This window comes from Arvicanthis niloticus, chromosome 3 (assembly GCF_011762505.2).
Source record: "Arvicanthis niloticus isolate mArvNil1 chromosome 3, mArvNil1.pat.X, whole genome shotgun sequence".
In the NCBI taxonomy this organism is placed as follows: domain Eukaryota; kingdom Metazoa; phylum Chordata; class Mammalia; order Rodentia; family Muridae; genus Arvicanthis; species Arvicanthis niloticus.
Window position 1 is genome coordinate 63,076,965 of NC_047660.1, and position 23,243 is coordinate 63,100,207.

Genomic DNA, 23,243 nt, shown 5'->3' on the forward strand with positions numbered 1-23,243 from the left:
GTTGCCTGGTTCATTCTGCATCTTTTTGTCTCTGTCTGCTCCTTCATACCACCTTTAAGTCCCATAAACCCGCTTCCAAATCCTAAGTTATTTAAGGTATAAATCAGATTGCTGTGCTCAGGAAGAAAAGAGCAGCTGAGAGAGGAGACACACATTACAGTCTAGAATCTGAGCCATTATTGAGGTTTATAGAGATGGTGACCTTTAGGAACCTTCTGTTACTTGTAAGAACCTTCTAGAAGCTAAGGGATCTGGCAAGGCTTCAGCAGGAACTATAGACAGGCCAGATCACATGGCAAGCAAAATATGCTGGAATCCTGTTCCAGATTTTCTCACAGGCTAACACAAGCTCAAGAGTTAATTCTCCCTCAAGATCTTATTGATCCAGGGCCCGTAATGGGAGATTCTGGTGAAGACAGCAGAGGGCTTCGCATTCCAATGTAAATAGGATGCAATGCCTTGGGCTATCCCAGCACACAGGAGAGGTCCTCCAGAGTCTCCCTGTTGGGGGAAGGTCAGAGAGGAAACACATGAATAGATAGGAGGGAGCCTCTACCTCTACTCACCCATTTCAGCTTGCAGTTAGGTCGGGAGCCTGATGCCACATCTTACGTTTGGAGGGCAGCCAACCTATCTTCCTCATATCACCCCATGTTCTCTGCACACCAGAAGGAGTGACCCAGGACATCCCTGGGAAGATGGATGCTTTGTTTCCTCACTTGGTGATTCCTAAACACTGTGATTAACTGACAGTCTTCTGCCTCACCCCTTATAGAACTCTGGCTCCCAGGAGGGCTTTTAGAAAACCCTGGTAAGAGGATCACCTTGTATACATTTTGCATCTTCTTGAGGTTGCTCACACACAGCTGGGAATTGTGTTGAAAACTGGTGAAGTGTTTGTAGGCTTGCAGCTCCAGGAGTCTCATCTTTTCTTCCTGCCCTGTGTCTGAGCTGGTTCACTCATGTTTGTTCTGACCCAGACAATTGCCCTGATTATTAATCTGCATTTTTCTTTCTCAGAACCAGTATTTATTGTCCAAGGAAGAGACAGAAAGAAAGAAGAGCAAGTAAAGGAGGAAGCCTACTATAATAGGAGCGAAGGGACTTCAACCTGAGAGCAGAGATGGAAGGACCATTTCCTCAGACTGTGTATGCAACTTAGTATCATTCCATTAGATACATTGTTACTTTTATAGAAACCCCGTCAAATACTTAGTACTGTTTCATCTTGTTGATTTCTCTTTAGCTCGTATGGTTTAGAATTCTGATTTCAAATTAAGGGTCCTTTCTGATCAACAATCCAAAGAAAAGGGTTTTGTTAGTTGTGAGGGGAGGGATACATGTTTGACGTAAGTATATTTCTCTAGAAGTCTAGGGTGATTCTGAACTGCAGACTATAAAGTCATTGTCTGAGAGTGAACACTTTTTACTTTTTTAAGTATCTTGGAAAATGCCATTATTTACAAATGTTGAATTGAAATTGAGACCAAGAGCACACTACCTCTAACTATTAAAATACATTCCAAGTACCAGCTTGGGCTCCCCTGACTTGGAGGAGGGAGTCTACAGAAGTCGATGCTACATAGAGGAGTGTCATTCCTCTTGGAGATGAACAGAAGGTTGAGTTCATACGTGGGAGCCTACAGAGGAATAAATGCTTCCCACACACTGTTCTGCCGTGCCCTTGTACCATCTTGGGATCAGGAGCACAGTGACCCATATTTTAGTATTGTTAGCTGAGGTGCTCTCTGCTGAGCTCATTCATGTCTCTGAGCCTCTCAAGAGTAAGACATGTATACACACTTCTAGAAACCCTTCCTGCACCTGAGCATTCCTTCGGTCTCTAGGGTTACAACGTGAACTACACAGTGCTCAGTATAATTAGATTTTCATGTGAGCAATAGCAGCAAACACATCCCAAATATTGGATGGGACATTTCCTGAAAACTGATGTCTGTCTAAAGACTGGATTTAACTGCAAGTCCTGTTTTCATTTGCTAATGCTGAGAGCTGTCCTCTGACACTGCATCACTAGCAGGGAAGAGGAGGATCTGGAGATGGAGAGGTCTTGTCTGGTGGCTCTGCATCAGTGAGACCAAACTCCAGAGCCCAAGCAAAGTTTTTCTCTTGTGTAGTTGAAAATGGAGAGGTCAGTCATGTAGAACAATGGTGCCGGCTCCACAACACCATGGCTCAAGTCCAGCAGCATTGGGTTGTGTTTCTTGATGTGGCTGAAGATGAGGAAGGAGATAAGGTTCAGTGCCCAGCATGGCATCAACCTCCTAAACACTGACCCCATGGTTTTCCTGCATTCTTTTTATCTACTACAGTTTCTCAGAATTCTGCTTCCTCTGCTGCCTCCCTTGTCTGCTTTAGGTTTTGTGTACTGCAGAGTTCAATTATGATTTGAAGAGCACAAAGCCAGGAGTGTGGTTAGTTAAAAAGCAATGGAGGTCACTAGGAGATCCTGCCTTCACTTAAAGGCAGTGACTGATGAAGCCTGTTGTTTTTGTTGTCTCATGAAGGTATGTTAGGAAACCTTGTTGCTTCACTTTGAGGACACAGTTCATGATGGAAAGACATTTATGGCAGGACTGGGAAGGGTGAGTCACACTGCATCAGCAGACAGGAAGTGAGACTCTAACATAAAACTTCATGACCAGCAAAGAACTTCTTCCCACAGTACTGCACCTCTTAGGGTTCTATAACCTTCCAAAGGCAGTACCACGAGGTAGGAAACCAATGTTCCAAGACACAAGACACAAATCTGTTCAAAGAGTTTGCTCAATTCACAGCTTAACATTTTAAATGAAATATACTCAAAATTTCAATCATCTACAACATTGTAAGGCTGTTGGGAAAACTGGACTATCACAACAGAACATGTTATAGAGTGTATGCAGTTCTGTCAGGAACAGCTGCCAACCAGGAGGGGTTAGTTTCCTCTCTTCCTCTCCCTTTCCTTTCCTTTTTCTATCTTTTCATCCTCTTTCCCTTCTGGCCTGCTCCCTCCTCCCTCATTTTTTTATTGGAGACATGCTTTCATGTCACCCAGGTTAGCCTTGAACCCCATTTGTAGATTAGTCTATGTCTTGAATCCTGCTCCTCCTGCCTGTGCCTCCCAAGAGCCAGGGTTACATGTGTGCACCATTGTGTCCAGTTTACTATTTCTTTCTTAGGAGATAATTTAGTAGTGTGATGCTAGAAGTAATAAATGTTCAAGCTATATTCTGTGCACAAAGGGGACTCCACGCTAACATTTAATAGCTTTGCATTATAAAATGAAAAGTTGGGCAGAGTGGTATATAACTTGAATTTTTCAAGGCCTACTTTTAATGATGGTTGTTGGGAGCCGACTTTAGTAGAAAGCGGCTAGATCAACTTTGCAGCCATCTGGAACCATATACCCTGATGAAAGACTTGGTTGTCAAAAGCCTATAACAGCTGAAGCACACTCTGATAAATATATTGTTTATCCCACATAGCTTGTTTTGCTGTTTAGTGACCTCAGCTGTATGGTGGACGTGGTAAAGTGTTTTCACCTGTGTTCTCCTGCTTGTGTATATAAATACCTCAGAATTCCCTTCAATAAGAGAGACTTGAGGGAGACTTGAAAAAATAGAAGAGACTGAATCACATCCTGTCTTGTCTCCATTCTTCGCGTCTCTTGCCCCAAGAGCCCCACACTCTCTCTTGACCAGAACACTTAGCCCCAAAAGTGTTGAGGCAGAATGTGGCTCAACAGATGGTTCTTAAACATTTTAACCTGCCTTGTAGCCTACCATCCACTAGAGGTAGTAAAAAAGAAAGGAATCAGGGGAAGTGGATCTCTTTAGAAATAGTTCTTTGGAGCAGATCCCCCCTGTGTTGTCAGGAAGTCAGCAGTTCAGCTCACAGGACAGCAGTAGGAGCCAACACTGGCAAACAGTTCATGGATATTCCAGCAGTCAAGCTAGGTAGAGTCAGGATAGCAGCAGTGGTTTCATGACCTAACAGGAACAGCCAGGCCTCAGCTGAATTGGAATTAGTCAGCAGAAGGGACCAGGGCCAACAGGAACTACAGGAACAGTTCTTGGCTGTGCCTCTCTCAGGGAAGTGAAGAACTGTGAAGGCCGGAGACCAAAAAGCATTGCACAACTAGCTCTATGGGCAAGCAAAGCTTGTGAAGCCAAGACTCCAACTCCCTTCACTCTGATGGGTCCTTTTTATACTCCCTCCAAACATCACATGTCCTCCATAGATCTTGCCTCACCATGTGTCTTACCTCACCATGTGAGTCTGACTTAGCAGAACTCCACGTAAATCTGTCTCATCTGACATCACACTGCCAATCAGGCTGAGTCTGCAGAAGCATCAAGAAGCTACAGCACACCAAAAGAAGTTTTTTGTTGTGTTTCTTTCTGTGGAGTCCTGACAAATGGAGCTCGACTATATAATGTACAGCAGACAAATACATATCTGTTATTAGTGAAGAACCCTTCATCACGTGTCCTTTCAGTTCCTTGCTTTAGCAGAACATCCTTTCACCAGTGTCTGCTTGAGAAAAAATGTTCCTTCACAAATCTTCCTTAGCCTTTTACCTGTGTCTGCTTCAGAAAAATGTTCCTTCATGAATTTGTCCCAGTAAAACACCATCTAGCCAAAGTGACTTTCAAAAGAACCCTCAAGTTTCCACTTCAGTAGTGCACACTGCAATCCTCTGTACCTGGAAAGCTGAGGTAAGAGTATGGTACTTGTTCCAGGTCTCCAAGCAAGTTCTTATATAAAATAAAGCAAAATTCACAAATGTTTATGCTTAAAAGTGACACAAGGTTACATTCCTTCCTTCCTCAAAATGTTTCTAGAGCTACTAAAAGTTTTCATTTGCAAAATAATTGATAAACACATTCCTTGGATGAAAGGAGAACAGATGGGGACATGTGGTAACACCTGCTGCAGGATATCAATAACCCTGGCTTTTTTTTCTTTTTCTCCCATTTCACCATAGATAGAACTCTGCTCATTGCCATCCTGGTAGTGGGAGCAGACACCCAGCGGGGTCTGCACCCTTGTGGAGACTGTATCCTGAGACATCCCTGGGATATCTTCAGGGAGGCAGACACCCAGAGGGTCTAAACCATTGTGGAAACTGTATCCTGAGACATCCCTGAGAGGCCAGTGTCCTCAGGGAGGCAGGTAGGACCAGCTGCGCACTGCCCTATGCACCAGAGCCACATCTGGGAGTAAGAAGCTCTCAGGACACCCCCCCCCCCAGGGACCGAAACCCTGGCCTTGTGGAATTCCACTCCCCTTCCACCCCTCTTCGCATCATAGTGGCGGGAGCAGGCATCCAGCGGGTCTGTACCCTTGTGGAAACTGCATCCTGAGTCAGCCCAGAGAGGACAGTGTCCTCAGAGAGGCAGACACCCAGTGGGTTTGCACCCTGGTGGAAACCGTATCCTGAAACATCCTAGAGAGGCCACAGACCTCAGAGCAGGGGACACCATACCCAGAGTCATCCTAGAGGAGCCACGGAACCCAGAGCAGCAGTCACCTTATCCTGAGACATTGTAGAGGAACCACTGCACTCAGAGCAGCGAACACCTAGTTGGTCTGCTCTCAAGAAGACACCTTACCCTGAGACATCTTAGAGGAGACATTGCACTCAGAGCTGCTGGGCCTAAGGATCACAGGATCACAGAGACATCTGGACCCTGAGGAGTTCTGACACAAGCAAGATAACTGGAAAGACAGTCCCCAGTCAGAACCAATGAGAGAGGGTAGCACTAGAGCTAACCAAATGGCGAAAGGCAAACATGGGAACGTAAACAACAGAAACCAAAGTTACTTGGCATCACCAGAACCCAGTTCCCCCACCATAGCAAGTCCTGAACACCACATCACACCAGAAAAGCAGGACTCAGAATTAAAATCACTTCTCATGATGATGATGGAGGACTTTAAAAAGGACATAAACAATACTCTCAAAGAATTTGAGGAGAACGCAGGTAAACAGGTAGAAGCCCTTAAATAAATGCAAGAAAACACAACCAAACAGGTAAAGGAATTACACAAAACCATCTAGGATCTAAAAACTGAAGTGGAAACAATAAAGAAATCTCAAAGGGAGACTACCCTGGAGATTGAAAACCTAAGAAAAAGATGAGGAGTCATAGACGCAAGCATCACCAACAGAATACAAGAGATAGAAGAGAGAATCTCATGCGCAGAAGATACCATGGAAAACATAGACCTTTGTGAAAAAGACAGACACTACCTCAGAGTAAAAGGTTGGAAAACAATCTTCCAAGCAAATGGTCCCAAGAAACAAGCTGGAGTAGCAATTCTAATATCAAATAAAATCATTTTTCAACCAGAAGTAATAAAAAAAAATAAAGAAGGACACTTCATATTCATCAAGGGAAAAATGTACCAAGAGGAACTCGCAATTCTGAACATCTATGCTCCAAATGCAAGGGCACCCACATACATAAAAGAAACTTTACTAAAGCTTAAAGCATACATTGCACCTCACACAATAATAGTGGGAGATTTCAACACCCCACTCTCAGCTATGGACAGATTATGGAAACAGAAACTAAACCGAGACACAATGAAACTAACAGAAGTTATGAACCAATTGGACTTAACTGACATCTGTGGAACATTTCATCCTAAAACAAAAGAATATATCTTTTTCTCAGCACCTCATGGTACCTTCTCCAAAATAGACCATAATTGGTCACAAAACAGGCCTCAACAGATAAAAAAGATTGAAATAATCCCTTGTACCCTACCAGACCACCGTGGACTAAGACTCGTCTTTGACTTGGACAAAAACAACAGAAAACCCACATACACGTGGAACAATGCTCTACTCAATGATAACTTGGTCAAGGAAGAAATAAAGAAATTAAAGACTTTTTAGATTTAAAAGAAAATGAGGACACATCATATCAAAACTTGTGGGACTCACTGAAAGCAGTACTAAGAAGAAAAAGCATAGCTCTAAGTGCCCAGAAAAAGAAAATGGAAAGAGCATACATTAATAACTTGACAGCACACCTGAAAGCATTAGAACAAAAAGAAGCTAATATACCCTAGAGGAGTAGGCAGCAGGATATAATCAAACTCAGGGCTGAAATCAACCAAGTTGAAACAGAAAGAACTATACAAAATATCAACAAAACCAGGAGCTGGTTCTTTGAGAAAATCAACAAGATAGACAAACCCTTAGACAGACTAACCAAAAGGCACAGAGACAGTACTCAAATTAAGAAAATCAGAACTGAAAAGGGAGACATAACAACAGAAACAGAGGAAATTTTAAAAAATCGTCAGATCCTACTACAAAGGCCTATACTCAACAAAATTGGAAAATCTGAATGAAATGGACAATTTTCTAGATAGATACCAGGTACCAAAGTTAAATGAGGAGCAGATAAACCATCTAAACAGTCGCATAACCCCTAAAGAAATAGAAGCAGTCATTAAAAATCTCCCCACCAAAAAAAGTCCGGGGCCAGATGGTTTTAGTGCAGAATTCTATCAGACCTCCCAGGAAGACCTAATACCAATTCTCTTCAAACTATTCCACAGAATAGAAACAGAAGGAACAATACCCAATTTGTTCTATGAAGCTACAATTATGCTCATACCTAAGCCTCACAAAGACCCGACAAAGAAAGAGAACTACAGACCAATCTCTCATGAATATTGATGCAAAAATACTCAATAAAATTCTTGCAAACCAAATCAAACAACACATCAAAGCAATCATCCATCATGATCAAGTAGGCTTTATCCCAGGAATGCAGGGATGGTTCAATATTTGGAAATCCATCAATGTAATCCACTACATAAATAAACTCAAAGAAAAAACCACATGATCATCTCACTAAATGCTGAGAAAGCATTTGACAAAATTCAACATCCCTTCATGTTAAAAGTCTTGGAAAGATTAGGAATTCAAGGTCCATACCTAAACATAGTAAAAGCAATATACAGCAAGCCAGTAGCCAACATCAAACTAAATGGAGAGAAACTTGAAGCAATCCCTAAAATCACAGACTAGACAAGGCTTCCCACTCTCACCCTACCTATTCAATATAGTACTTGAAGTCCTAGCTAGAACGAGTAGACAACAAAAGGAAGTCAAAGGGATACAAATAGAAAAGGAAGAAGTCAAAATTTCACTATTTGCAGATGATATGATAGTATACTTAAGTGACCCTAAAACCTCCACCAGAGAACTCCTAAACCTGACAAACAACTTCAGTAAAGTGGCTGGATATAAAATCAACTCAAACAAATCAGTAGCCTTCCTATACTCAAAAGATAAAAAGGCTGAGAAAGAAACTAGGGAAATGACACCTTTCACAATAGCCACAAATAATATAAAATATCTTGGAGTGAATCTAACTAAGCAAGTGAAAGATCTGTATGACAAGAACTTCAAGTCTCTGAAGAAAGAAATTGAAGAAGATCTCAGAAGATGGAAAGATCTCCCATGCTCCTGGATTGGCAGGATTAACTTAGTAAAAATGGCCATCCTGCCAAAAGCAATCTAAGATTCAACGCAATCCCCATCAAAATTCCAAATCAATTCTTCAGAGAGATAGAAAGAGCAATTTACAAATTCATTTGGAATAACAAAAAACCTAGGAGAGTGAGAACTATTCTCAACAATAAAAGAACTTCTGGGGGAATCACCATCCCTGACCTCAAACTGTACTACAGAGCAGTAGTGATAAAAAAAAAAAAAAAACAAAAAAAAAACAAAAAAAAAACAAAAAAACAAAAAAAAAACATGGTATTGGTACAGAGACAGGCATGAAGATCAATGGAATAGAATTGAAGACCCAGAAATGAACCCCCACACCTATGGTCACTTGATCTTTGACAAGGGAGCTAAAATCATCCAGTGGAAAAAGGTTAGCCTTTTCAACAAGTGGTGCTGGCTCAACTGGAGGTCAGCATGTAGAAGAATGCAAATTAATCCATTCTTATCCACTTGTACAAAGCTCAACTCCAAGTGGATAAAGGACCTTCACATAAAGCCAGATACACTGAAACTAACAGAAGAGAAGTTGGGGAAGACCCTGGAATAGCTAGGCACAGGGGGGAAATTCCTGAACAGAATACCAATGATTTATGCTCTAAGATCAAGAATTGACAAATGGGACCTCATCAAATTGCAAAGCTTCTGTAAGGCAAAGGACACTGTCAATAAGACAAAACGGCAACCTACAGATTGGGAAAAGATGATTACCAATCCTACATCTGATAGAGGGCTAATATTGAATATATACAAAGAACTCAAGAAATTAGACACCAAACAACAAGATAACCCCATTAAAAATGGGGTACAGAGCTAAACAAAGAATTCTCAACAGAGGAAACTCGAATGGCTGAGAAACACCTTAAGAAATGCTCAACATCCTTAGTCATCAGGGAAATGCAAATCAAAACAACCCTGAGATAACACCTCACACCAATCAGAATGGCTAAGATCAAAAACTCAGGTGATAGTAGATGCTGGCAAGAATTCGGAGAAAGAGGAACACTCCTCCATTGTTGGTGAGATTGCAAGCTGATACAACCACTCTGGAAATCAGTCTGGCGGTTCCTCAGAAAACTGGACATAGCATTACCTGAGAATCCAGCTATACCACTCCTGGGCATATACCCAGAAGATGCTCCAACATATAATAAGGACATATGCTCCACTATGTTCATAGCAACCTTATTTATAATAGCCAGAAGCTGGAAAGAACCAAGATGTTCCTCAACAGAGGAATGGATATAAAAAATGTGGTACATCTACACAATGGAGTATTACTCAGCTATTAAAAATAATGAATTCGAGAAATTTTTAGGTAAATGGATGGATCTAGAAATTATCATCCTGAGTGAGTTAACCCAATCACAAAAGAACACACATGGTATTTACTCACTGTTAAGCGGATCTTAGCCCAAAAGCTTGGAATAGGGAAGACTCAACCAGCAGACCACATGAAGCTCAAGAAGAAGTAAGACCAAGAGAGGATGTCTCAGTTCTACTTAGAACGAGTAACAAAAATGCTCAAGGGAGCAAATATGGAAACAAAGATGGGACAGAAACTGAAGGAGGGGCCATCAGGAGACCATTCCACCTGGGTATTTATCCCATGTACAGTCACCTAAGCTAGACACTGATGTGGATGGCTGGATTGCATGCTGTCAGGAACATGATATAGCTGTCTACTTAGAGGTCTGCCAAAGACTAACACATTCAGAGGACGATTCTCACAGTTAACCACTGATATGATCAGGGGTGTCCCAATGGAGAACTTAGAGAGAAGATTGAAGGAGCAGAAAGGGTTTGTGACCCCAGGAGGAAAGCAACAATACCGAACAACCAGAGACCCCCAGGGACTAAACCACCAGCCTGGGAGCACATAGGGTGGGACCCATGACTCCAGCAGTATATGTAGGGGAGGATGGCCTTGTTGGGCATAGGTGGGAGAGGAGTTTCTTGGTCCCATAAAAAATGAACACAGAATGGGGGGGTGGGGAATGTGAGGGTGGGGAGGGAGTAGTGGGGGGGGTAGGTGAGGGCACTGCCTCATAGAAGCATGAGACGGGGATGGGATAGGAGGATTCTGGGTGGTGGGAGGAAGTGGGGTAAGGGGATATAATCTGAAAGGTAAATATAATACCCAATTTAAAAAGAGACAGATGGAAAAAAGGGGAAAGGGAGAAAAAGAGAAAAAAGAAAGAAAGAAAGAAAGAAAGAAAGAAAGAAAGAAAGAAAGAAAAAATAGGAGACTTAATAACACAAAGGGAAGGATTTAGAAATTTAGGAGGCAGTTTATGTTCATGGAAATAGCATCATAGAAACTGGAAAATCACACCCTCATAGAAGCACAAGGAGGGGGGATGGGATAAGGGGTTCCTGGGTGGTGTGGGGAATGGGATAAGGGGATAAAATTTGAAATGTAAATATTACAACCAATTTTAAAAGGGGGAAAAAAAGAAAAGTTGTTAGAACCAACATCTTTAAAAAAAAGTCAGCCCTCTAGGAAAAAAAATTTTTTTGATACTAAAACTTGTTCTGAGAATTGTATATTGCAGAATACACAGCCTTGGGGTATCTACTCATCAAGCATACTGAGCAGACTTGCCCAAACCTGAAGATTTGATGCTCCAACGTTCAGTAGTATAGGGGCTTTCCAGGTGTTCAGCGGTCTCTATAAATTGGCTAAGTTTTTGTGCTTCCCATAACTTCAATTAACTCAGTCGTTCTGGATTTCTGTTGGGGTTGAAGACCTATAGTCTCATAGCCAATCCTGACTATTTACTTTGAGAGAAAAGATCTGGGTGGATGGTTTTCAGCTGACATTCATTCTAAAGCCAAGAAAAAAGCCAGGTTCAAACCTAAGTGTTTCAGTTAGGAGAGATAACAGAGGTTCTGGTTAGTCAACAAAATGATGGACTGGGTATTAGGACTATCTTGTACCTCACTGGTACAATTAGGAATAAGTATGCTCTAATTGTATTTTGAGAAAGAAGTTTTATTTTAACAGGAAGGGTGATATGTAGGAGGAGCTAAGGGGGAAGGAGTACCGAGAGGAAGAGATGGAGTAAGGAGAGGAGAAGATGAAGGAGAGAAGAAGCTAGGTGCTGAGAGAGAAAAAGGGGGGGGGGGGCATGGAGGCAGATGTTCATGTGTCTCAACCAGTCAAACATAGTTCATATATCTAGGTTGGGTATTGGGTTACACTTCTGATCGAGCATTACCAAACTTATAAAGCCTTTGATTAACCTTTTAAAAAAATTGTATAAAAGCAAAAAGGAAAAGGTGGCATGGGATAGGGGCTTTCTAGAGAGGGGAAATTGAGAAAGGGGATGGCATCTGAAATGTAAATAAAATATAAAAAAATTAAAAATAAAAAATAAAAAAAGAACTCTGCTCATTGTAAGAGTTTTTGTTTGTTTGTTTTCTAGGGTAAATATTGTTTAGACTTTGTTTAGCACATAAACCTGCACATCCCTGTTAATCGCAATTATTTGGTCTAAAGATTTGCCTGCTTTTTCTGGCTTCTGGGTGATGTTTCCATTTCTGCAAAGGTGGGTGAGCACCTGCTGACTTCTTGAACACTTTCTTCAGGTACTGTTGGCTGAACTGGTCTTCTCTTTGGACACCCTCAGTAGGTGTCTACTGCTGGGTCACTAAGATTCCATATTAGGCTAGGCTACCCAGTTCTGCTACTGCACCTACCATGAGGAAATCCTTCTTATGTGCATGTTTGCCTTACTGACTTCAAGAGACCGTTTCCAATGTCCACTGGGCCTGCTGCTTTGCCCCCCCCCCCCTTCCACCATTCCTTGTGGGAAGCCATGACAAGGCCTTACACTTGCCAAACACTCACCCTTGGCATTCCTATCTACTATTCTTCTTTCTGCTTACCTTCAATGATTCACTTGTCAGTTCTCAGAACTTCAAACCAGGCCTCATAGCAACCCACCTTAGTAACCCTTCCTCCTGATCTCTAGATTTAGCCAAAATCCTGCTAGATAGATGTTTTTAGAACCCCTGGTAATGGAAAGGCTTTGTAAGAATAACTTAGACCCCACAGCTGCAGCTAGCTTCCTCCACCTGCAAAGCCCTCTTTCCTTTCTTACCCCTCCCCATATCCTGTTTTCAGAGTGTATAACCTGTGTGAACAATAAAAATTTTGCCAGCTTGATCAGACTTCTTGACTTGCTGTGCCTCCTTATTTTCTCATGCATCTCAGTCTTCTCCACAGGGTCTAAGGCTCCCACTTGATTGTCCAGCTGGCCTGGACAATGCCTAAGAATGGATGCTGTGGTGGTGATGAGGCTCTTATCTTGATTTTGGAGCCTCTGTGTCACCGACTGTTCCTTTGACAACAGAGACCCATGTGATGGGGATTTCTCTGTAGAGGTGATCTTTCTGGAAGCCACTCAGCCTGTGTCCTCAGCTGAGCCCCTAGGAGTCTCCTCCTGCTCCCCTATTACTGTGGGCCAGACTGCAGGGTGGAGCAATCACTCTCTCCTCACCTCCACTCGCCCAGCTTCATGGAGGAAGATTGTCCCAAGTACATGTCCTTTTTAGGCTATAGGGTAAAGAGGCCGTGTGCCCTCAGCTGCAGGTTAGTGAGTATTCATATATACTAAGAAAAGACACAGCTGTTGTCTTTGCTTTGTGTTTCACACTTTGGGACCTTTGTGTAAGCCAAGGGTAGTGGAGCATGCTTGATGTGCCAGCACTAGGGAAGCTGAGGCAGAAAGATCATGAGTTGGAAGTCAGTCTGAACTACATGGTGAGAGTATGCCTAAACCACACCAATCTAAGTCAAGATGAGAAAAGACCCATTTAGTTACACAGGTATAAACAGCAGTTAGAAAAACAAAATAGTCACCCATGTATCAATAATCCAACTCAGATTCTTTAATTTTTAAAATATCCTTTTAGATATATTAATGTCACCCCCCCCTCCTGAGGTAGAAGAGAGTTCATAGTCAGCCTTGCACTTTGAAAGCTATTGATTGCTGCATCTTCCCTCAACTGTGCTGAACCTGGAAACCCAGAGGAGAGGCAAGCAGGCCCAGCAGAGGGTAGAAGTGCTGGGTTCCTAGTCTGAGGCTGGTGCTGGCAGTCATTTTTCATGGTATAGTAGTCAGAAGACCACACCCTTCATATTACTCCTCCTTAGGCCTTGTAGACCTCATGTGTGCTCTTGTCCCCTTCAGATTCCACAGAACCCTGTCTTTAAAGTATTGTTTCCCTTGACTAAGGACAATGGGAGCTTTGGCTTTTAAGAAGCTAGCAGGCCACTTAGAAGTTCACCTAACTCAGGCATTCTTCTGAAAGGCAGGTTCTTTGAGGAAGATGACAGCTGTAGGGAAAAAATAAGGCTGGGGATCCCAGGGTTCCTCCTGCCATGCTGTGGGTAGTCGGCTGGGAACACTCTGAGTTCCTCCAGCTGGAAGTTGGGCCCAGCTGCTCATTAACTAAAAGCCTCTCCCTGGCTCCTCATGGTTCCTCATGGCAGCACAGCCCCAACACACGAGGAAGTCCTTGGGTTTCCAAAACCTGTTTATTCACATGGCGGACAGTGGATGGATCTGATGCATACCCCCTAAAACCCAGGATCGACCTGAGTTAAAAAGAGGAGGGGGGAAGGGGAGAGGGGCTGGGGATGAATGTTTAATTGGCTCCACCTCTGGCCTTCAGGTACCTCATTAGTATGTAAATCTCTCTAGGGCCTGTTTGTGCCCTCCACCTGTGTACATGACTGAAGGGTGAAGGTGGAATGGAGATTAGACCTCACCTCGTGTTAGGCCCGACATTCCACTTTCTTTTCTTTCATAAAAGGAGGGTCAACTCTGTGTTAATGAGAGATGTGGACCACATGGAAGTAGTCTGGAATCTGGGAGCATGGGGAGATATATGCCATCCCTGACAGGCAATGTCCTGTTGGGTCCCCAGCTATCTCAAACCGAAAGCTCTACCAGAGAGACTAAATCACCTCTTTATGGCCCAAATCTCACTCTTCAGTGAAAATTTTGGATGAGGGGGTTAAAATAAAACACTATGAAGGCCATAGGGTGTGGCACAATTAAGCCAAAGGGTAAGGGGAGCTGGGAGTGGGGTTAGGAGGGCAAGGGATAATTGAAGCAATTGAACACAGGTGGTACAGTTTGAGGGTAATAACATCTGATTAATTTAAATAGACATTATGTTTTCCTCACTAACATGTAACTTTAGCTATGTGACTCTGGCAAAAGAGTTCATCTGCAGCTGGAAGGTCTGGATCTGTCTTCTGTAGTGAGCGTCTCTGGGTTCTGGCATGCATCTCTGAAGTCAAGTGTGGGTCTCTGGATCTCAGCATGCTCTGAGGTCTTCAGTCAGATGAGATGGCTGGAAGAAGGCAGCTTGGCAGGTTTCAGAAGGTGGCGCTGTCTCTGGATCTCAGCGTGTCTCTGGAGTCTGCAGTCAGATGAGGTGGCTGGGAGAAAGCAGCTTGGCATCTCAGGCAGGTTCCAGAGAATGGTGTGGACTCTGTTGAATCTGTGGGTATACCTGTAGGATAATCACAGTAGGGAAGCAGCATCTCCGGCAAGGAGATGTCTGTAAAGGCTGGATATTGAGCATTAAATTGCTTGGGAACAAGCACATCATGGTCTGTCATTAAGATCCTGGAAAAGCAAAGGTGTTTGAGGAAAGTTTAGTCCTGGAAGGTATCTTTGAGTCTGTTTTTGGATGGCTGAGGGAGAAAAACAATGTTAATTTTGTATCTGGGATTGGCAGCAACAGTTTGCCTGCAAAAGAAATTAGTTGTTAATTAAGACTCAAGAAATGGTGATCAGCACGTTGACTTAAACTGTGGAAGGAAATTAGATGGCTTTTAAACCTTGAAGAAATTATAAAGGTTGAAAAAAATAATGTTGGACATATATCACGAGTATTAGAGAGAAAAGGCAGCATTAAAACAAAAAAATAACAAAATTTTTGGTTGAAAAGCACAAGCATTGTTGCTCTAAGTGTTCCTGTTAGGAAGAAAAGGAAACGTTTAAAATTTTTTGGTTGAAAATTGGGAACGTTTGTTGCAGGTCCTCCTGTTGGGGAGAAGGAGCAGTAATGGCAGGCTTAGAAGCAGTGGGGAGAGGGGCCTTGCTCTGCCATGTGGTGTCTGGGTGCTCTGGCAGAGAGGTTCTGTATTCCCCCCTTTTTTTTTCTTAGAAATTTTAAATGTAGAGAAGAATCAAAAGGCTAACTTGAAGAAAGTTTATAGGAAGAGACACATAGGCTTGATAGGAGAGCCAAGAGTCAAAGAGTGAAAGGCTGTGTCTATGGAAGCTGGATTGGAGTCAGCAGCCCCTGGGGTAAGCTAGCAGGTGGCCTGGCATTTTTAGCCACTTGAGGAAGAAACTGTGAGGAAGGCTGGCTAAGGAACACAGGGCTGGGTAAATGGTCTCAGTCGGCCGCAAATGACAGAGAAAAGGGGGAAAAGCCTATGTTAGCAGGCAGCACAAAAGACTGAAGTTGGTGCTCCTGAATCTCTCACCTAAGGAAAGAGTCTTAGAAGGAGGGTCACAGCAGGCACTGTGACTTGAAAGACAGCTGTTGTCTGTGAAGGAGCCCTCTCAGTGGATCTGGGGGATGGGCAAAGTGGAAGCTAGGGAGTAGCCGCCATCTTGCCCTTGAGCTGAAGAGCATGTGGAGAGGGAGAGACAGAAAGAGGAAGAGGAGTTAAAGCAGAGAAGCTGACCAGGAACACATGGAGGAAGAGTGGGACCTAGTCTTTTGAACTAGGCAGGAGCTAGTGGTGGCTAAGAATTAGAAGAAGCTAACAAGGAACACATGGAGAGAGAAAGAGATGGGGGAAACAGAAAGAAGCCTGCCTAGTCTTGTGAACTAGACTGGGGATTACTCACTGTCTGGAAGTTTCGTGGAGAGGTTTTTTGTGGGCAACAACTGGGGGGGACACTCTTGGAGCTGGCTCTTTCCGTGTCCTCTACCACCTGTAGGGAACGATATAGGCTTGTGCGTGGGCTAGTGGGTCCCCTGCAGAACCTCGGGCGGTAGGTTGGATTCCGATGGACCTGGAGTTGTGTTCCCTCGGGAACTCCATCTTTCATCTCTCCAATCTCACCAGCATTATGGGGAGGTCTACGGTGCCTGCCATAGTAGCTGCGTCTGTATCGGCGCTGATCAGCAGCATAGCGACTCCCTTCTACTGGAACTCCATCTGGGCCAGTCACATTTGCTGCTTTAGGACCCCCTTTTCCTGCAACCACATCAAACTCTACAGTTTCTCCATCCCCCACACTACGCAGATACTTGTGTGGATTATTCTTCTTGATGGCAGTCTGGTGTACAAACACATCTTCTTTGGTGTCATTTCGGTTTATAAATCCATATCCGTTTTTGACATTGAACCAAGGACTTTGGTGGCAAGAACTTTCTTCTCTGTGTCCTCACTGCCTGTGGAAGCTGATGAGGCCAGGGCAGGCCCGGGGCTGCGTCTCCACCAGGGCTCCCCTCGAGCAGCATGGCGGGCACCGGGACCTGGGGCACACCGATGGCCACAGGGCTCTTAGGCACTGGGTCTGGGGGTGCCACAGATGTCACGGCGTTGGCCATAGCCTGCGGGAGTGTGGTGCCGCTGGTGGTGGCCCTGCAAGGGACGTGAGCGTTCACAGTCTCATTGTGTCTCCCGGCCCCAAGGATGGCAGGTTGTAGGGCATTCATCCTTCCAATGTCCTGCCTCTCCACATTTGAGGCAGATTTCTTCTGTTTTTCTTGTTGCCACAAATGCCTGAGCTATGGATGCGACCTGGTTTGATGGGGTTCCTATTTCTCTGGTTGCTACAATCCACCTATCATGATGCTCTTCCCAGAGACCCTGGCAAGCTAGCCTAGACTCAGAAGTCATGCCTTCCTAGACAATGTTTTTAAGGAGAAGGTCTCTAGCTGTGGGGTTGGAGATTTTTCTTTCTAAGCTCATTTTAGTTCTGAGAATGAAATCAGATAGGGATTCTCCAGGCTTCTGATGATGGGAGAGCAGGGAGTGGGCGGGGTCTTGTGACCCTGAAGGTGTAGTAAACCTATTCCAGGCTTGAATGGCACAGAGGCAGACCTGGTCATAGTACCCTGCTGGCTGACTTGCCTGTTGTGCCCCAGTAGAGAAATCTTCCTGGCCAAAGAGTTCTTTAAAACCCCATGGAGTGTCATCACCCCTTCCCTGGTTTTGCCTGACTTGTTGAAGACACTCATCACGATAATAGGCCTCCCACTCTAGGAACATTGGGTCAAGAAGAGCAGAACGGCAAATATCTCTCCAATCTTGAGGAGTGTCTAAATTGGCAATATGGCTCTGTAGGAGAGATTTTGTCCACGGTGCGTGAATGCCGTCTTCCTTCACTGCCTGCCTGAGTTCTTCTAGGTCGGAGACTTGGAGTGGATACCAGTTAAGTAGTTTAGCTTGAGTGGGGTGGATATTAACTGGGAATGCTCCAGCAGTTTGGGTTTTATCTACAGATTTTGAAGGTCTGCTACTTTTGTGGCTAAGAGAAGGGGGAGGGGATTTATCTCTCTTTGGTTGGGAAGTAAGTGGGGAGGCAGGGGAAAGTTCCTTTGGTATTTTAATGGAGCCTTGCCTTTGGGCAGGGGAGAGAGGAACAGGAGGAGCACATAGTTTCATTTCCTTCAAGGCATAAGGGGGAGGGGTGGGTATATGGATTTTATCTCTTATTAGTTGGGTAAGGGCCTCGAGGTCTGAAACAAGGTGATTTTTGGGACCTTGATCTTTGGGTTCATTTGACTGAGGGGGCCCAGGAGCTGTGTTCTCAGTCTGTCCAATTTTAGATGGTCCTATACATTCCCGAATTTCGGCTAAGATCAGCAAAAACTCACAAGGGAGTTTTTTATCTCTGTTTTTGATAAGGGAAGCTACTTTGCTTCATGAGTCTGGACTGTAAATATTATCCTCTGCCATGCATGGTGCTATCTGAAGGACTTTCTCCCAAAACAAGGAGGCTTGCTTTTTGCCTATTCTTATTCCATGGGTCTTTAGTAGGGAATATATTTGCCTGGCCTGGGGTGAATTTTTAAGTGATGTGGTGGAGTTTCCCATGATAGGAAAGAGGAGAAACGCTTTGTCCAATGGGAACGTTCCCTTGGCCTGTTCCCTTGGCTTTTGGGGGATTCCGCAGAGATCCAAAGCACTAAGCCTTCCCACAGATTTAAGCACTGGCAGCTGCCCTATGGCTTTTAATTGGCTGCTGCGTTACCAGTTTTCTTTTTTGTTTTAAAGAGAGTCTAGATAGAGAGTCTTTGCCAATGCCCGTTGCAGGCTGTCGGGATTTAAGCAGAGGCCAGGGAAGCCTTGAACCAACACCAGAAAATGGCCCTGGCCAGGAGGTAGCAAAAGCTCCTTTGGCTTACTTAAATCTGTGCGATGGCTTCCGACTGAAACACAGGAGGAAAAAACAGATTGCTTGTTTCAAGAGTTGGGGGCTTACCTTCCTGCGGTATCAGTGGCTGTGTGGCTGTGTGGCTTCCAAGGCTCCATGTTTGGGCGCCAGATGTAGGAAAAAATAAGGCTGGGGATCCCAGGGTTCCTCCTGCCATGCTGTGGGTAGTCGGCTGGGAACACTCTGAGTTCCTCCAGCTGGAAGTTGGGCCCAGCTGCTCATTAACTAAAAGCCTCTCCCTGGCTCCTCATGGTTCCTCATGGCAGCACAGCCCCAACACACAAGGAAGTCCTTGGGTTTCCAAAACCTGTTTACTCACATGGCAGACGGTGGATGGATCTGATGCATACCCCCTAAAACCCAGGATCGACCTTAGTTAAAAAGGGGAGGGGAGAAGGGGAGAGGGGTTGGGGATGAATGTTTAATTGGCTCCACCTCTGGCCTTCAGGTACCTCATTAGTATGTAAATCTCTCTAGGGCCTGTTTGTGCCCTCCACCTGTGTACATGACTGAAGGGTGAAGGTGGAATGGAGATTAGACCTCCTGTTAGGCCCGACAGGCAGCTTTATGTGGGTGGCTCAGAATCAGGTCTAGAGCCACCATGCTAAGTACTAGTACATGCTAAGTACTGGAGGGCCTCTTCCCATTGTGGGCTACTTCTGCCTTGTGATTAGTTAGATAAAGTGCTGATGCTCTCCTATGGTGACCGCTGCAGCCACAGTCATGGTTCAAGGACTTCTGTGGGCAAACTCTCCTCTAGCTGCAGGTGCAATATTGAGAGGATGATGATGGCAGGGTAGGTGGAGTGGACACAAGGATCAACAGCCATGTCTGACCTAGACATGGAATCTGCTATGAAGTGTGGAAAGATGCAGTGGCTAAGGCATGTATGTGGTTTGTGGAAAGAAGAGCTGAGAGACAAGGAGGGAGAAGATGAGAAGACAGGACAGTGGAGAAGAACAGAACAGTGTTCATTACCATGGAGAGGAAATCTAACTGTACACAGCCATGCATGTTGGATAATATTCAATAATGCACAGTGCCACACCCAGTTCTAGGAAGTCAGTCACCAAGATAGTTAACGTGGCAAGATAGTACCTCAAATCAATTCTTCATAGTGCTTACAAAGGAAATAGGTGTTTAGAGCACAGCGTGGAGTCACACAGCTGTTAGAGGTTATGTTTTTATTGATATGCTTTACAGGAAACAATCATCACAGACTTGTGTATCTTTAAGATCCTCTTATAGACAGTGGGGACAGAATGGAAAGATGATGGGGACAGGCTGTGTTGAACTCAAGGTGTACCAGAAGAGCTCAGGCTTGGAGAGTCTGTCTCAGGCTGGTCAGACTTACCAGCTACTTAGCTTTTATGACTGTAGCTTTTATGACTCCAGGGCACATGGAGATTCAGGTGAAAAAAAAGGCTTTCCTTTTCCATGTCCATGAGAAAAAAATGCCATAGGCCAATCGAACACACAGTAGAGGTCCCCCAGAGTCTCCCTATAAGTAAGGAAAATCAGAGTATGAGCAAAGATTTCTTTCCCCTAAAAAGGAGCTCAAAGAAAGCTAATCCTGGAATGAGATACAAGGATCTGGCTATGAGTCTTAAGTTGGGGGAATACTGCCTGATTTCCCACCCTCTGTCCTTGCTCCAATGCTAACATGTCTGCCTTTACTTCCTTTCTCTTCTGGAGCCTCACAGGAAGGTTTTGGGCAGTGCTTGGGCATAGGGAGATGAGACAGAGAGGGAGAATGTTAATTCCCAGAGTCTTGGAAGTAGTAGTCTAAAAACAAAGACATTAGTCACTGCCATAGAGATTTGTTTGGCACACTTCCTCCACTGATGCTGTCTCCTGATATGGGGAGGAAACACAAGTGTGTACTCACCCATATTCTTTTTTTAATGTTGTGGAACTGCCCAGGCAGACCTGGAAGTTATAGTCATAACAACTATGGATTTTACAGGCCTTTTTATCCATGATTCTCAGTTCTACCTCTCTCAGGGTATCTGTGGCAGGTTCTGTCACTCCAGTTCACCCCTATTCAACTGCCCAGCACATTGTCCCAGGATCAGTAAAGTCAGAGACACCAGGAAGGGGAATTAAGTCCACAGAAGGAGTCAACTCAGCTTGCTCTTTAAGCTGTTGGGAGAAGGAGAGAAGGGATGGCAAACCAGAGAAGGATGCTTGGACATGAGTCCCTTCCCAGTGAGTCCATAATGACATAGAGTTCAGGAGTGGTTTCTGATAAAAAAGACCGGACAAGAGAGAATTCAAAGGCCAGATACAGGGGAACAGTTTAGGAAGGGAGACTTAAGCAGAGCCAGATAAATAAGGGCACCTTCAGTAACATGATGCCATGGATATTGAAAAAGACGTTGTAAGACTCCTTCTAAGGCGAGGGTCACCAGGGTCTTTTTTCTCTAGCCCAGGGGAGAGCCCCTAGAGAGACTTGAGATAGACCACTGCCTTCCCAGAATTACAGGGCCCAGAGAAACAGGAATGATATCTCTCCAACACCCCACCTTCCAGTGCATGAATTTAACCCATGGCTTTGAATATGGTAGACAGGCATTCTATAATCGAGTTACACCCCAAGCAATGTCTGAGCTCTGGTGACACCAGGACAAGACAAGAGCTGTAGTTTTCCTCCTGACTAGAGCCCTGCTTAAAGTTCTGACCTCTAGAAATGGAAACCACATAGGAATGGTCCTCTGAGGCCTTGTGCTCCTTTTTTCCTCTCAGTGTCAGGAGAGCCCATCTGGAGATAAGCAGGGCTCAGAGCCTTCCTCGGGCCTCTGCTGCTTTGTGACTCTGGCTCCTGCATTTCCTCACAGGAAGAGAAGTGTCTTACATTCCTTTACAGTGTGCAGCCTTCAACACAAATTGGTGGGTTATGAGAAACCCACCACAGCTGTCCTCAAAACTTCTGTCAACGATGATTTTCAGATGGGCCATGTAAGGGTGGTAGTGTGGTCTAGCCTCAAGACCATCAATAATCTCCTCTGGAACAAAGAACCCACATTCCCTAGTCACAAACTTGCAGGACACCCCAACACAGCATAACAAGGGAAGAAGGGGTAAAGCTGAGAGGCTGCTCTAAGCCCACCCCACATAGCACGGGGCTCAGGCCCCTCCACATTTCCTATGGTCTTTTCTTTCCTATTGATCTTTCCTCCCCAGTGCTCCCTGTCCATCATCATCCTTCACTCAGAATACCATGTCCATTCATGTTTCTGACTTTCTAATTCATCAGACATTTCTCCACACCCTCATCCTGTCTTCCTCAACACTAAGGGAAGGCCAGAGAATCAGCACAGAGAGTAATTTGATGAAATGTGTGAAGGGGAATAAGTTTTTCACTCTTCCTTGACCTGCAGACTTCTCCTGGACTATGTTAGTTTAGAATCCTTCCTCATGTTAAGGTATTTGTTACCAAAGGTCACTGGTTAAAAACTCAGAGGTTAGGGAGATGAAGACAAAACTCATCAGCTCCAGCTCCAGCTCCAGCTCCAGCTCCTGAAGGCAAGAGGAGTGCCATCAGGAAAAAAATAGTGCCTGCATTTTGCCAGTGGTGCAGCCTGGGTGAGCTTCTGGTTCATTCCTGTCCTGGTTCCTGCTTTTATAGTTCCAGTGTGGGGGGAAAAGGAAGGGCTACAAACCACAGATGTGGCTTGGACAAGCTCTACTTTCCTTATCAGAAATTCTCAAGACTATTCCCTCTGAGGGTGTTGAATCTGTGGCCAGATTCTGAGACCCTTGGATTCCATGATAAGGTGGCAAGTACACCTTCAAAGTGGCTCCCTGGAGGCAGGGCAGGAGCACAAAGGGAGGGGAACCTTGATCCGGGATCATGGAACTGTTCTTGTAAGCATCCTGGTATTATTGTCTGCTTTGAAACCCATGCTTCATATGTGTAAAGTCTCACCTCTGTCACTGTAGCACAAACACAGGCATATGTAGTGTATGAACATATGGATGAGAGGAAGTACATTTTATTTATAAAAACTGGTGGTGGGCTGATTTAGCCTGAAGGCCGTTGTTTGTGTTGACCACTGTGAGGGCAGCTCATCTTTATTCAAATAAGTAGGAGGTGAGAGAATGTGGCTGTGAGGAATGAAGGTGTGGGGAGAGTGTGTTGAATACACAGCATGCAGGGCATAACCAAGTTTATAATTAAGTTAGTGGTTCCCAACATTCCTAATGTGACCCTTTAACACAGTTCCTCATATTGTGGTAACCCCAGACATAAAATTATTTCATTGCTACTTTATGAC

At 44.4% G+C, this 23,243-nt stretch overlaps 1 protein-coding gene and 1 pseudogene across 1 annotated transcript; both read right to left on the bottom strand.

Moving 5' to 3' along the window:
* Window positions 1–357: 357 nt before the first annotated feature.
* On the bottom strand, window positions 358–21,319 carry LOC117705793 (chymase-like). The gene is given in 4 exon segments (XM_034498478.1): window positions 358–501; window positions 825–904; window positions 20,919–21,108; window positions 21,308–21,319. Coding segments are annotated over 4 exon segments (426 nt in total).
* On the bottom strand, window positions 16,393–17,242 carry LOC117705115 (Y-box-binding protein 3 pseudogene; annotated as a pseudogene).
* Window positions 21,320–23,243: the final 1,924 nt, after the last annotated feature.